The sequence below is a fragment of the Copidosoma floridanum genome, unplaced genomic scaffold (genome assembly GCF_036245765.1).
Source record: "Copidosoma floridanum isolate Cflo_tuat_1 unplaced genomic scaffold, Cflo_Japanese_pri ptg000030l, whole genome shotgun sequence".
In the NCBI taxonomy this organism is placed as follows: domain Eukaryota; kingdom Metazoa; phylum Arthropoda; class Insecta; order Hymenoptera; family Encyrtidae; genus Copidosoma; species Copidosoma floridanum.
The window spans coordinates 21,951,568-21,965,825 of NW_028321907.1; the positions used below are offsets into that span (position 1 = coordinate 21,951,568).

A 14,258-nucleotide genomic window follows, 5' to 3' on the forward strand; every position below is an offset into this window, starting at 1 on the left:
TTTTTTATTTACTTTCTGTATATAAATTTTTTTCAAATCATTTTTTTTCTTACTTATTTTTTTGCAATTGTATAGTGAATTTATACAATTTGTTTTACTTCTACATAATTATTTAAGGACATTTTGCTATCATTTGTTTATCAAATTCAAAAGAAGCGGCCTTAAAAACCATTAAAATGATATGTAACTCGAAATATACATACATAATGATCCTACATAATTTATTAATTATTGATTTAAAAAATTTCTCTATTTATATAATTATGTGACATTGTAACATAATTTTTTTGTCAAATTCAAAATAAACACCCTTAAAAACCATTGATACGTTCTGAAACTCTATTGTATATGTTTATTTTAATAATTCATTTATTTATTAAATAGTTCATTTATAACAGTGATTATTACCATTATTTTAATGCCAAAAAAACATCAGGTTTTAAAAAAATCGTTTGGTATTTTATGCATCAAATGCATAAAATACTTATATTTAATGCGTAATAACGCGCCTTATTTGATTTAATCTACATAACCATATTTATGCTAATTTAATTTTTTGTTTTCTTAAATTTATTATTTAGAAAAAAAATTTTTTTTAGGAGACAGAGACTTCTAGTAAGTGACTTCCGTTTTATGTAAATCTGTAGTTTTTAAAATTCCAGTCCCCCAAGCACGCAACATAAAGAACTTCGTTGTAGTAAATAATTAAATGAATAATTTATCATTAATTGAATGTATTATCATTAAATGCACATGAAAATTAACTAATTGCTTGGGAGTGTAAAGGGGAATGGTGGACATGGTGTGTAGGAGAGTAGCGCAGCACGGTTGGAGGATATATGTTGGGGTGAGGGGAAGTTTGTAGGAGTGGAACTGATGTTGGGGGTGACAGGGTAAGGGGGGAAATACAATGAATTAGAAGGAAGACACTTTCAGTAAGCCACTTTCGTTTTATACAAATCTGTCGTTTTTTAAAATTCCAGCCCCCCCAGTACGTGATTCAAAGTACTTCGATCTAAAAAACTAACGATGGCCTAACGTCATATCAAAAAATATTGTTAATAAATAAACACTCTTATACGTGTTAATTAATGCTACATGAGCAGTAATTAGGGGGTTAAGCTTTTGGAGTTCGCCGTTTATGGGAGTGCCACTTGTTATGCACTATGCCAATACCGATGTGATGCCAATTTAAGCCATTATTGAGATTTTTTTACCTCGAGAAATAAAGTAACTAATTAATGTCATGTCCAAAAAAGTTTTTTCTGGTTCCCTTAGTTATTGTTTAACTTGATTTGACTCAAGATACATTGAATTGATAATTTGTTTACAAGATGAGAATTTCCTAGTGTTATCGTTCAAGTTTGATTTTCTTTTTTGATGGATCAATACAATAAGCATAATTTATCTTCAGATTCATAAAATTTGATTTATGTGTAGAAAAGCATGGTTTTTTTTTACCATGAACAAATCTTCTGGCTACAAACCACGCAAAAAATTGTCATAATTGCAATCGAAACGTAGATGTGGTAGTTTAACTGAAAGCTTTATTGATTCAAGTATGATTAGTAAGTTTCTGTTCATGCATGAAAAGAGCTTATAACCTATTTAACCAGTGACACCAACCGTATCTTATTTTTACTCACTGCAGCATGAAATTTACCGCTGCCTAGCATAGGTTTTCCCGGTCCAGCACCGAATGTTAAAAGTGTTTTTTTCGGTGCTAGTGCCGTAAGAACCCGTGCTAGGCAGTGGTAAATCTCATGTTGCAGTGAGTAAAAATAAGACACGGTAAGTGTCACTGGTTTGATTGGTTCTAACCTGTCTCTGTTATAAGCTATTTGAACCGTGTCACTTAATATGATTTTAATCTTGCAGTTCTAAAACTTAACGTTTCAAGCACCTGGGTGGTAACAACATATAAACTGTAAAACTATTATATCATTGTAAAACTATTGCTTTATTATCGTTCGTACACCTTTTGAAAGTGCTACTGTTGATTTCGATCAAGTGTCCAATAAATAGTTTGTTTACGTTATATTAGCTGGAAATAAATCATTTCCATGGTAATTTATTTTTTTTATGTATGTGTTATTTTAGCAAATTGCGTTGGTCTTTAAGCTAAACTTTCACTTATGGCTTAGGATCTTATACTAGTTTCTTTCGTGTAGCAGTTGAATAGACGAAAATGGACCGTGATGCGGTATGGTACGTGAGAGAGGTTAACCCCATGCCAGCCACTCTCACAAGACGATGCAGAATTATACGTGAGCAAATCAACTCACATGATCTTTTGCAGAAAGACGAGCAATCCAAAAGATTTGGAAAGGCAGATCTTTGGAATATGTATGGCTTTTAATATAGTTTTGACTTACTTTTTATTTATTCCTGAGTACTAGAGGCTACTCGTATCAACGTGCAGTTAGGAGTTAATTGGCTGAAGAAACTTGACCAAAGTAAGTCAAGTAGAAGGACCTCGATCAAAGGTGGTCTTAGATGGTGCTGAGAGAAAGCTGCCAATTAAGAGCAGAGCGATGGTGTGCTGAATAAGACTAATTGGTTAAGACTCAATAGTGCAGGATGCTTTGAGCCTTATATACGGTTTAGCTCAGGTCAGTTCCAGGTCGCCATTCTAACATGTACGTAAAGTTAGGATGTTGGAAGGAGGTCCCAAGTACTAACCCGGAAAAGCGATCATTAAATAAATAAAAAAAAAAAAAAAAACAAATGAAAAAATTATAAAGGAAATTAAAACAACAAACCAGGGGGTATTAATGGGTCATGGGACCCACGGTAAAAACGAAGTCCTTTAAATATGAGATGAGTATAGACACAATTTTTCAGGTAACAAGGGGGTCGCCAGACCCACAGGAAATTTGTTGAAATTGAAATTTGTTTTGAAATTTGTTTAAAAATTAATTGCTTGGGAGTGTGAGGGGGAATAGTGAGTAAAGATGTGCAGAAGAGTAACACGGCACGGTTGGCAGATATACAAATATAGCGTGGAGAGGGGAAGTGTATAGAGAACAGTAGGTGAGAGGGACGGGGTAAGGGGGAAACTTAAGAGGAAGAGTAAAGCACTTTTGTTTCAAAAAAAAAAATCCATCGGTTTTAAAATTCCAGCCCTCCGAGCAACGCGACATAAAGAACTTCGTTCTAAAAAGCGTGTTTTCTATGTCATGCCTTCGCAAAATTTGGGGTCACTACTCAGGTTTAAGCATATGATAGCTTGCGAGTTTTAGAAAATTTTCTTTCCAGCCTATGATACTAAAGAGAGGGGAGATAATTTATTATTCTTCCTCCCACCTGTTCTTCCAACAAATCTCTCTTAGGACTAAATTGTAGGAATAAAAGAGCGGACCCAATTCATAACAACAGTCATGATAGTAAAGCTAACACTGATAATGATATAATTAATAGCAGTAGTTATCATAACAATATTATTAGTAAAAACGAAAGTTATAATAATAATAATCCTAGAAATAATAAAAGTTGTAATAGTATTAATGAAGATAGCAGTGACAACATCATTATTTATATAGTGCTAATACTAATGATTATACGGACTTTGTGTGAAAAAAATTCTAGTAATACATATCATACTAATCAGTCTAATGTTTAACTATATGTGAATTTCGTAAACAATATTAGAAGTGACAATAGAAAAGTTTTTATTTCAAAATTAAAGTGAAAAAAATAAAATATTATAATAATCATGTTTCCTCTTACCAATTGTTACAGTTTATGAAAAAGATATCTGTATACAATTACTTATTAATATGAATATTAATATTCATGTCTTCAACATACTATTGTTGTAATTATTAAAGAAGGAAAAGAAAAGGTAAGAGAGGTGGTGTGGCTTCCTTTTTATTTGACTAAAAACAATATCCGGTGTTTGTCATACTTTTGAAATTTCTTCACGAGGTGGGGTGTTGTCTGGTTTCTCACGTAAAAAGGTTATCGAGAGCAATAGACAATATTAGGTACATGGCATGCTGGTAAGACTCCTTAAGAGTCGTTTCTTCTTGAAGGTGATAAAGAAACGCCAAATGCCTTTCCCTCTTTGATGCTACTTCTGCAGATGGGTAAGTGTATTAGAGAGAAAGAACAGGGCAAAAGCAGAGTGGATGCGTCAGTCAATTTAGCATTTTGAAATTGGATTCGAGCTACTGACATCACATGAGTATAGAAAAAGTTCTTTAAAATATCACTTTTGTAGACCTACGTCCGTACTTTTTGTAAAAAGGAGAGGGTCTGGAATATTGACAGTGTACCTCAATTTTTAAGTAAAATTATGAATGTTTATTTTAGCTACGATGATTTCGATGACAGTGACACCTCCAGTACAACGGCTGTTCATTATTTCAATAGCCAATCACAAAGTAGTAAGAATAGAAAGTGAAAGTGAACTGCTTTGTGATTGGCTATCGAAATAACGAATAGTCGCTCTACAGTGCTGAAATAAATATTTGTAGTTTAAGGACCAAAATGAAGTCAACTGTCAATATTTCAGAGCCATTCCTCCTTGTAATACATGTAGCACTGATAGTTAGCATTGGATATGCATTTTATCCAAATTTTACTACCAGCATCATTATCCATTTAGTAATTTTTATATCTTTGAATTTTAATTTTTAAAATATTGAAATATACCCTAATGAGAGACTTGCACTATTTTCCAAGTTGTTTGTTCTTAACTTTTCGAAAATATTGCTGCCGTGTGTTTAAAAATTTCTTGATTTTGCTGCAATCACATGAGATTATTGTTATTTTATATGTATAGGAATGGACTGCGCAACCCAACAGATCAACTCATGTCAAAACAAGAAAAAGCAAGTGAAAATAACGTATCTTTTTATCTTTCTAACTGTGAGAGTGATAGGGAGACTGAGAGGCATAAGCATCTATAATCTTACACGAAGCGAGGATGGCTTCCTTTTCTGCCAACCTGCTACTTAGACAGTTAGAAAGAGAAATAAATAAGATCTAAATTGTAATAATTTTGATTAATGAATGATCAGTTGTGCAGTGGTATTGATTTACGATAAACTTAATGTTTTTTTATCTCATTTTTTAAAAGTAAGTTTTTATTTTTTATTTTACAGGTATATTGTTTTACCAGATACATTTATTATTCATCGACCACACGCCCCTAGTCGAGACATTGGAAAATTCAGAACAGACGCTTCATACAGACGGTATACTATAATTTTTATTTAGTTAAATAGAACTATAATCTCATTACTACACAAAACTGTTAACACTTATTATTTTTATCAATTTTTTTAGATGCCTAAAATCAATAAAAGACATGTTTATAGATAATATTCTTAGACACCTTGGAAACACAGCTTTAATGAATCTTAAAAAAATGTTTAACAAAGATATCAAGAACGCTCAAAACATATCAAACCTGTGAACTGTGTAGCAAAATAATTCGTTTCTGATGCGTTGGTTGTGCCTTGATCATACAAGACTACAATAAATTTCAATTTGATGTAACAGAATTTGATTGTTGTCTCTTTTATCATTCAGCGATTTTTTTTATTAAAATGATTAGTCACAATATATTATGTAATCTTTTTTGTTTTAGATAATATTTAAACTCTTATAATTTTATTTTGTATCTATTTGTAATCCTTTTTTGAAAAATATTTTAATATATGTTGTACCTTAACCCATAAATTTCTTTTTATTTCGTTTATTATGCATAATTTACTATTACGCACTAACTACAGAAATAGTGTTTTTTTACTAAAATAATATTTTATCATGGAGATAGACAGGAACTGTCTAAGTATCAATAACATGAATAATTAACGTGTAACTGATAGAAAATTAGAGTTGATCATAAATATTACAATTTTTATTAGAGATTTATTACTTAACGATTTTGAACAAAATCTTGAAGTATAACACGGCATCATGAAGCAACAGAGGCAAGTAGACCTCAATTATTCACATTGACCGTCTCTTCTTTTGTACCTATTAGGACATATGGTATATAAAGCGTAAGTATACAATTCGATGATTTATTTTTCTGTGTGTTTGCTCAACAGAGATATCATCAGACATACAAGAGTGCATGAGTTAGTTGTAAAAAAACAAAGCACCAAACAATGTGGTAAAGGTATAATTAATGCTCCTAAAATTATTGTCATTCATCCACAGTCATAATTCAACAAGATCAGAGAATGAAAAAGAAAAACGTGCAGGTTGTCATAGTCTTGTAATTATCTGTTGTGTTGAGATACCCACTATAACTGCTTCTAAAAAAGCCGTTTTCAAACGGTGAAATATCGACCGAAGTCTTTAAAATAGAAGAATTAATATTTCTAAATTACCTTTTTTATTAACAATAATTTAGAGCAACCAAAGAGCCTAAGTTTCTTGTACATATTTTACTCTTTGAATTCACAAATCATAGTATCTCAAAACCAAAAATTCTTTCTGTACTTAACATACAGACATACATAAAATACACAAACTTTCGTGCTTTGGCAAAGGCTTCTGAACGAGTAAAAGAATTTTTTTTTAAATATAGAAGTATAAACACCCACTTATCCTTACTTCTCCATCTCACATTAAAATACTTGTTAATAATTACATGTATGCAGGTTACGGTTGATAGGTAACGCAGTTATGACTTCGCTTAGGGTAGATATCACGCACTGTTGAAAACTAAATTTTCTGTCCTTGTAGGAATGTATAAAATTTCTTTCCCCATGGTCTCTCTACATTATTCCTTATATATTTTTTTTTTTTACCTATATTCACCCTACATTTATCTGTGGAAATCTGCCTATACATAAGGTTGTATCAAGTGCAGTTAATAGGTTTCTCCTTCATGTTTTCTATGAGACTACTTACTTACCTTCACCATCCGTGCTTTGTCCTGCTCTACCACGTTTTTTTACACTCACCAATTTGTTTTAGATTTCTACCGCTCTCTAACGTTTACCTCTCCCGACCCTTTCAAATCCCTACTATAATTTAACTTCTCTATGCTCTCTGTCACATTATCTTCTATGTGATTAACTGATAACCTACTCATGCATAAAGACGTATTGTGTGTGTTTGTCATTCTGCTGTTACACTCTTATTTAGCTTCTTTGCTCTTCTCATTACTATCTATGTAACTGTACATCCCCTCCTTCTTTCATGCTACGTTTTGGCCCCTCATCAACCCCTCACTATACTTGTTTTTCTCCCTCACATTTTTATACAGCCATCTACACGTCATTCGTTATAGGTTGTATGATGTGTGGTTTTCAAGTTCCTTTCACACGCATTCCTTTCTTTTCCTTACTTCTCTGCAATTTCTCGGATTATTCAATACTCCTCTTCGCTCCTTCTATAACATATCTGTTTGGTTATTGTCATTTTTTTCTGTACATAATTTGCTTCTTCATTACCCCTTTTTTGCTTTCATTCCACTCTTTTTCTCATTCCCATAATCTTTCCCTTATTTACTGTCACGTAATATTCTCTACATTATTTTTTGCGTATACGTACAAAAATTTTCTCTATTCTATCTCGTTTTTCGCTGTAACGATGATTTCGTGTAAAAAATATGAAAAGATTAGCTACTATTTTTGAAATAAGTTTATTCAAGTCGTATTCAGCATTGATTTGTTATTCTCCCACTTACTTCTGTTTGCTCCCCCTCGTCTAGTATTTTTCTGCATGAACTAAACAGATTAATTATATGTATTTTATTTACGTTAAATATATTTTATAACTATTTAAATTGTAGCAGAGACTATCCTCTGCAGCCCTATTGACTGCGTCCTACGTAAAAGCGTGATCACGAAGAAGTCAACTAGTTTTTTAATAGTTTAGAAGGGGGGAAGGTGCTATAAATTTGAAGCTAATTAATTGAATTGACAAAATTTAAATTTTGGCTACAAAAAAATTAAGTAATTAAATGAAACAATGGAATATTAAATTGACAAAAACTACTTTACCAAATTTAATTGATGGAGGACAGGGAAAATGCAGGTTCTAAAAAGAACACAGTACTTATGATCTAGCAAACGAAGATATAATTCGTGACTCAAAGGAGGAAACTCCGAAAAGAAAAGCCTCTGAAAAAGAATTTGAAATATGAGAAGAATAGTACGATGATGAAAAAAAAATCTGAAAAAACATTTCTTGTACGTAGTGTGTGTAGGAGTGTAGGGATATATGTGCGTCTGCACCTCTCACGCCCGTAATAACTGTCACATGGTTCCGCTAATGCGGATTTTTGCCTTGCGTTGCTTGCATCACGCTGATCTTCACCTCGATTTTGAAAACGTAAACGCAAATAAAACCAATGCGTGAGTTTATGAATTCGGTACGCAATAATGTGAAATTCAATAAAAACTAATGAAACGAGAAAAGTTCCGAAAAAACCAAGTACTTCTGATCGCAGTTAGTAACAACTGGAAACCACTGTGTACGGAGGCAATATTAAACTGTAGAAGACACGCCAAATTCTTCGAAAGAGTATAATTTCACCTTCTCCGTTGACCCTTCCTTTCTAATAATGCATCAATTAGCAGAATTGTTATGCATCTCGAATTGCCGATTGGTCTTCGGGTCATGAAAAATACCGAAGACGAGCGAGACGAAACTGAGAGAAAGCTTTAAAGAGAGAAAGAGCCTAGACGAACAATAGACGCATGTCAACAAATGTGTCAGAGAGAAAACAATGATTTTAGCCATGATTTTATATTGCTGTTGATGCGAATATGCTGCGAGCTTCAAGAATCCTCCGCACGCGTGACGCACGCAGTGCTCGTAAATGGGTCATTCTTTTACAAACCTAACGGATTTTATTAAAAATTAATCGTCACCTTTCCAATTAGGCTGAACATTCGGTTTACATTCTAAATTGTAAGAATTTATGAAAAAATACGTAAATTCGCATATGGGTAATTCTTTTACAAATCGAACGGATTTTGACCTTCACCTCTTGATTCGGCTGAAAATTTTTTCCAGTTTCTATATTAAAAAATAACAGACACTTGTCGGAGGAATTTTTTTTTATCGCCTATTTTCAATTTTATAAGTTATAACAAATTTCATAATAGTGGTTGGAGACTCATTTTAAACAATGTATAGCTCCGAATCCTCAAGAGCTACAAAATTTTCACCAGTGGCACTTTTGTAGCTAAAGAGTTGAACTTTCAGAAAAAAAATTGAAAAATAAGAAATTATTAACAAGTTAATATTGTTATTGTTGACGCTTTAAGTCATTCGAATTATTGGCTATCATACGCGGAGCAACTGCCACAAATTTTGCCATGGTTGATAGTAAATGGAAAGGAAAACAAAATAAACTCCAAGAACAATTTTCTACTCATGGAACGAAATTGACTTTATTTGTTTTACCTTTCGAAGGGCCTCGAATAATATAGTTGCCTGGCTGCTCGCAAAACACACACCTTTTATCTCTTCTTAGTAAATTTACAAAATACCTGCGCTGTGTTACTAATCTCGCTCGCAGATGTTGAGGTTAGATGAAGGCCTTGATTTGACGAAGAAAAAACGATGTATTTGTCGGTGCCTCCAAAAGACTGCTCGTTGCTGATGAAGTCCACGGCAATTGATAAGTTGTAGTTTTGTCGCTCTCTCGAATCTCCAAGTTTGAAGAAGAGTCGACTCCGTGGCTTCCCAATCGCTTGCTCCGGCCGAACAGAACAGAAAAACTGAACTCGAATACGCTTCGCACCATCGACTACCTCAAGAAATTTTCCCCCACGCATAAGGAAAAGCGAGCTATCCTTGTCTAGTTAATACCTAACAACACACAGACTCACACAGAGAGAGCATACCTACTACTTAAATTACAATTTTACTCTCTACTCTTACATCTCTCTCTCTCTCTTTCTCATACATCCGAACATACCGCCCGCCATGTTGTGGCCAAGCAACAATCAAATTGGTTTTCTACTAATTCTAAAACAAAATAAAAATTCAGCCAAATTCTTTATAACAATGCTCAACTTGATTTTAAAATTCTTGAAATTTGAACAAATCTCTCTAACGATCCTTTGAACTCACACTCCACATCTTAACCAAATAATAAAAATAAAAAAAGATAATTAAATTTATCACTACAAAAAATAAATACTAAAAAGTATGTTTTTAAAACATCTTACAATAAATTTTATACAATTAAAATTTTCGCTTTATAATTCGCAATAATTAATTAAAATTGACGCAGGATTTCCTAGCAAATACATTTCTTTTTCTACGCATTGCCTGGAGAGTTAACCAACACAACTGACTACCGCCCGCCTTGCTCTAGCAACTTACTCCCATTTATTTAAGCAATCGCGACCCCTAATTCCTGATCAACCGGCAACTTTATCAATTTAATGACTGGTCTCTTTAATTCTGAAGCCACCGTCTTGACTCTTACCACTCTCACCAACCCATCAGAGCCAAGGAAACACTCAATCACTCAACCCAATGGCCATCGACCAGCAGGAGATTGCTCATCACGCAAAATCACTACGTCACCTACTTGCAAATTCTCCTTTTTCTTAAGCCATTTACTTCTCAGTTGAAATTGATTCAGGACTTCCTTGCGCCAGCGAATCCAAAAAGAATTGCGCATCTGAGTAAGCAGGTTCCAACGCCGATACAAAGTTAATCGTTCACCTGGATCAGAGCAGGACTCAAGAACGGACAGAGGTGCGGATCCAATCAAAAAATGACCCGGGATTAATGCCACACTATCCTCACCCTGCGAGTTTAAAGGGCACAAAGGCTGAGAGTTCAGACAGGCCTCAATCTGTGCTGCCAAAGTCGAAAATTCTTTAAAAGTAAGCGAATTTTCCCCCACTACCCTACGCAAATGATATTTGAAAAATCGAACAGCTGCCTCCCACAGACCGCCAAAATGAGGTGCCCTGGGTGGAATGAATTCCCAACCAATCCCTTGTTCCGCCAGTCGAGCCACAACATTATTCATTTCCTTGAACGCTCCGTTGAAACGGCTCTCAATTTCTCGTGAAGCACCTCGAAACGTGGTACCATTATCAGAGAAAACCCTAATACAAACACCTCTACGAGCAGTAAACCAATGAAATGCTGCAAGAAATGCCTCAGAAGAAAGATCCGACACTACCTCGATAAGTACAGCTCTCACAGTCATGCATACAAAGATCGCTACGTATCCTTTAACCGTTTTGGCCCCACGACCCTTAGAAAAGAGTATGGGAAACGGTCCAGCAAAATCAACTCAAGTAAAGGCAAACGCTTGAGTTCCATTCAATCGATAGGAAGGCAAAATACCCATTTTTTGTTCAACTACCCTACCAGCATGACGCGTACAAATCACACACTTTCTATAAACACTCCTGATCAGCTTGTTACCATGGACAATCCAACAAAAACGACCTAGATAATTTCACATGAGCGCAACCCCACCGTGCATGGTAATAAAATAAGAATACTCAACTAAGCGTCGATCCAACGGCTCATCAGCCGGCAATATAACAGGATGTTTTTCTTCAAAACTCAATACATAATTTTGAAGCCTTCCACCAACCCTCAGCACTTCGTCTTTATCAATAAAGGGCGCCAAGCGCAACAAACGTGAGATCATTGGTATCGAGCGCTTTCTCTGCAAATGGTCAATCTCACGAGCAAAATGATGGCTCTGTATAAGACTATAAAAGGAGACACGTGCCACTTGCCAAGCCTAGGTTCGCGAAGCAACGGAACTCACATTTGCACTCGATACTCGCAGTCCAAGTCGCCACCGAAATATGACCACTAGCACTCTCAAAATCTTAGAATACTTTGATATTTGCCTCAACCGAGTAAGTGCTTCAGATTCTGCTTTACCCGAACTCTCCTCTACTTCGTTAGCCACAAGAGATGCCACGGCCTGGGAACCCTCTATGGATGCCACCGACAGAGATGGAGGACTATCATCACCCAGCCACGCAGGCCCATGCCACCATAATTCACTGAGAGCTAGTCGCACTGGTGTAACTCCTCGAGTAGCAATATCCACAGGATTATTGGCAGACCTCACGTGACTCCATGTAACACGAGGAAAACGAGTTAATACCTCACTAACACGATTGGCAACAAAAACAGGCCAACGCGACGGATGACTCTTCAACCAGTCCAACACAACCTGGGAGTCGCTCCAAAAGGAAATACTTTTCGGCTTCGTTTTTAGCTGCCCAATGATAAAATCTGTCAAACGAGTAAGGAGAACAGCCCCACAGAGCTCCAACCGCAGAAGCGACTGAGTTTTAACTGGAGCCACCTTGGACTTAGCCATCAACAAAGTAGATTTTCCATCAGAAGTTACACAATAAACTGTGGCGGCGTATGCCCTTTGAAAAGCATCGCAAAACCCATGGAGACTCCAGTTTTCAGTCGATATGACTCCCACTGCACGAGCAATCCTCTCTCAACTGATTCAATGAATCACGAAATGCCAACCAATGCTTCTCTAAGTCAGCTGGAAGAGCTACATCCCAATCTAATTTTTCAATCCACATATCTTGCATTAATATTTTTGGCACGACAATTATAGGAGCTAAGAAACCAAGAGGATCGAATAAACGTGCAGTCTCCGATAAAACAAGCCTTTTCGTGATCTTAACAGAAAGAGTAGGAAGATCAATCTTAAAACGAAATTCATCTTCATTTGGACTTCACTTCAATCCTAAAGCTGAAACAATCTCATCGATATCTACAGAAACCTCCTTTTCTGACAAGCCCTCAATTCCTTCCAATAGTTCAACTGTATTCGACGCCCATTTACCGAGCTGCATACCAGCACCAGCCAACAACGAAACCAACTGATCACGCCGAAGATTTGCCTCCCCCAAAGTATCAGCACCCGCAAAAATATCATCCACATACACCTGTGACCGAAGAATAGCAGCCGCCTCAGGATGCGTTGATTTACCCTTCTCAGCCAACTGCAACAAGGTACGAATCGCTAAAAATGGAGCAGGAGCAGTACCATAAGTCACCGTTGACAATTAATACTCTTGGATGGATTCGGACCTGTTGGAACGCCAAAGGATATCCTGCCATCTCCGATCCTCAGGATGTACGAGAATTTGACGAAACATTTTTACTATGTCTGCGGTAAAAACAAACCTAAAAAAACGCCAACGAGTAATCAACGCCGCTATTTCCACCTGCAATTTTGGTGCGAAATGTAGAAGACTATTAAGCGATAAACCGTTAGAACACTTTTGCGACGCATTGAACACTACGCGTAATTTCTTTGAACCATCATTTTTAAAAACTGCATGGTGAGGTAAATAACACAAATCCACGCTCCTTTCCGACTGCGATGCGCTCCTCACTTGATCCAACTCTTGGTACTCGTGCATGAAACTATCATAAGCCTTTTGTAATTCGGAAGATCCCTGCCGACGTTTCTCCGAACGAAGCAAACACGCTAAAGCTATCTCCTTCGAATCTCTCAACAAAGCATTGGAGTGAAACGGAAGTTGAACTATAAATCGACCCGACTGATCACGTTTGGGGGTCCGCTAAAAGAACTCGTTACAATATTCATCATCCCTTGACAAAACTTTAGTATCGAGCACCTCTTCGATCTCCCAAAATTTAACGATTAACTTATCTAAACTCTCATCAACACGAATGTGATGAGCGTGCACAGTCGAATGACTCTCCGAATGAATATCAACAGGTCCAGTAAGGATCCAACCAAACACCGTCAGTTGAGCTACCGGTGCCCCGATCGGACCACGTCGTATGCCCTCCCTCAATATATCGGCATAAATGTCAGCACCAAGAACAGCATCAACGCGACCGGGTGAACTATATGGCTCGTAAGCAAGCTGGATTCCACTCAAATATCGATTGTCCGGAATCTCCGTCACTCTACAAGGAGTTATCTCCTTACTACCATTCGAAGAATCGGAATGAACTGTCTGAGCCTGATGTGCTCCTGTCTGCGAACCAGCCGGCCCTGGGCCCCCAGCAGGCTGCAAATGCAACAATAAATGATGACGCTTCCGACAATGACTACAACAGCGCTTCGAGGAACAATCAGCGAGACGGTGTCCCCTCCCCAGGCAATTTAAACATAAATTTTCTTTTTTACAAAATTTGAAACGCGCATAAGCATCCAACGATCGAAACTTTTTGCACAAATATACATAATGCATGCCCTGACAAAATTCGCAAGCCTCTCTAGAATTCTCATTCGCCACGTTGGCCACAACAGCACTAGACTGATTCCTAATCGCACCACC

General features: G+C 36.1%; 2 protein-coding genes across 3 annotated transcripts in view; one reads left to right on the forward strand and one right to left on the reverse strand.

The window, feature by feature from the left end:
- Positions 1-5,510, forward strand: part of LOC106641026 (xylosyl- and glucuronyltransferase LARGE2s) — a 157,680-nt gene extending 152,170 nt beyond the window's left edge. For both annotated transcript variants that reach the window (XM_089596326.1, XM_089596328.1), the window contains 2 exons: positions 5,109-5,201; positions 5,293-5,510. In XM_089596326.1, coding sequence (XP_089452452.1) covers positions 5,109-5,201; positions 5,293-5,422 — 223 coding nt within the window. In that variant the 3' untranslated portion in view covers positions 5,423-5,510. The remainder of the gene's footprint in view (positions 1-5,108; positions 5,202-5,292) is intronic.
- A 4,946-nt stretch (positions 5,511-10,456) lies between these two features.
- On the reverse strand, positions 10,457-11,152 carry LOC149373556 (uncharacterized). The gene has a single exon (XM_089596894.1). The coding sequence runs from the start codon at positions 11,150-11,152 to the stop codon at positions 10,457-10,459; it is 696 nt and encodes a 231-aa protein (XP_089453020.1).
- Between the last annotated feature and the right edge of the window lie 3,106 nt (positions 11,153-14,258).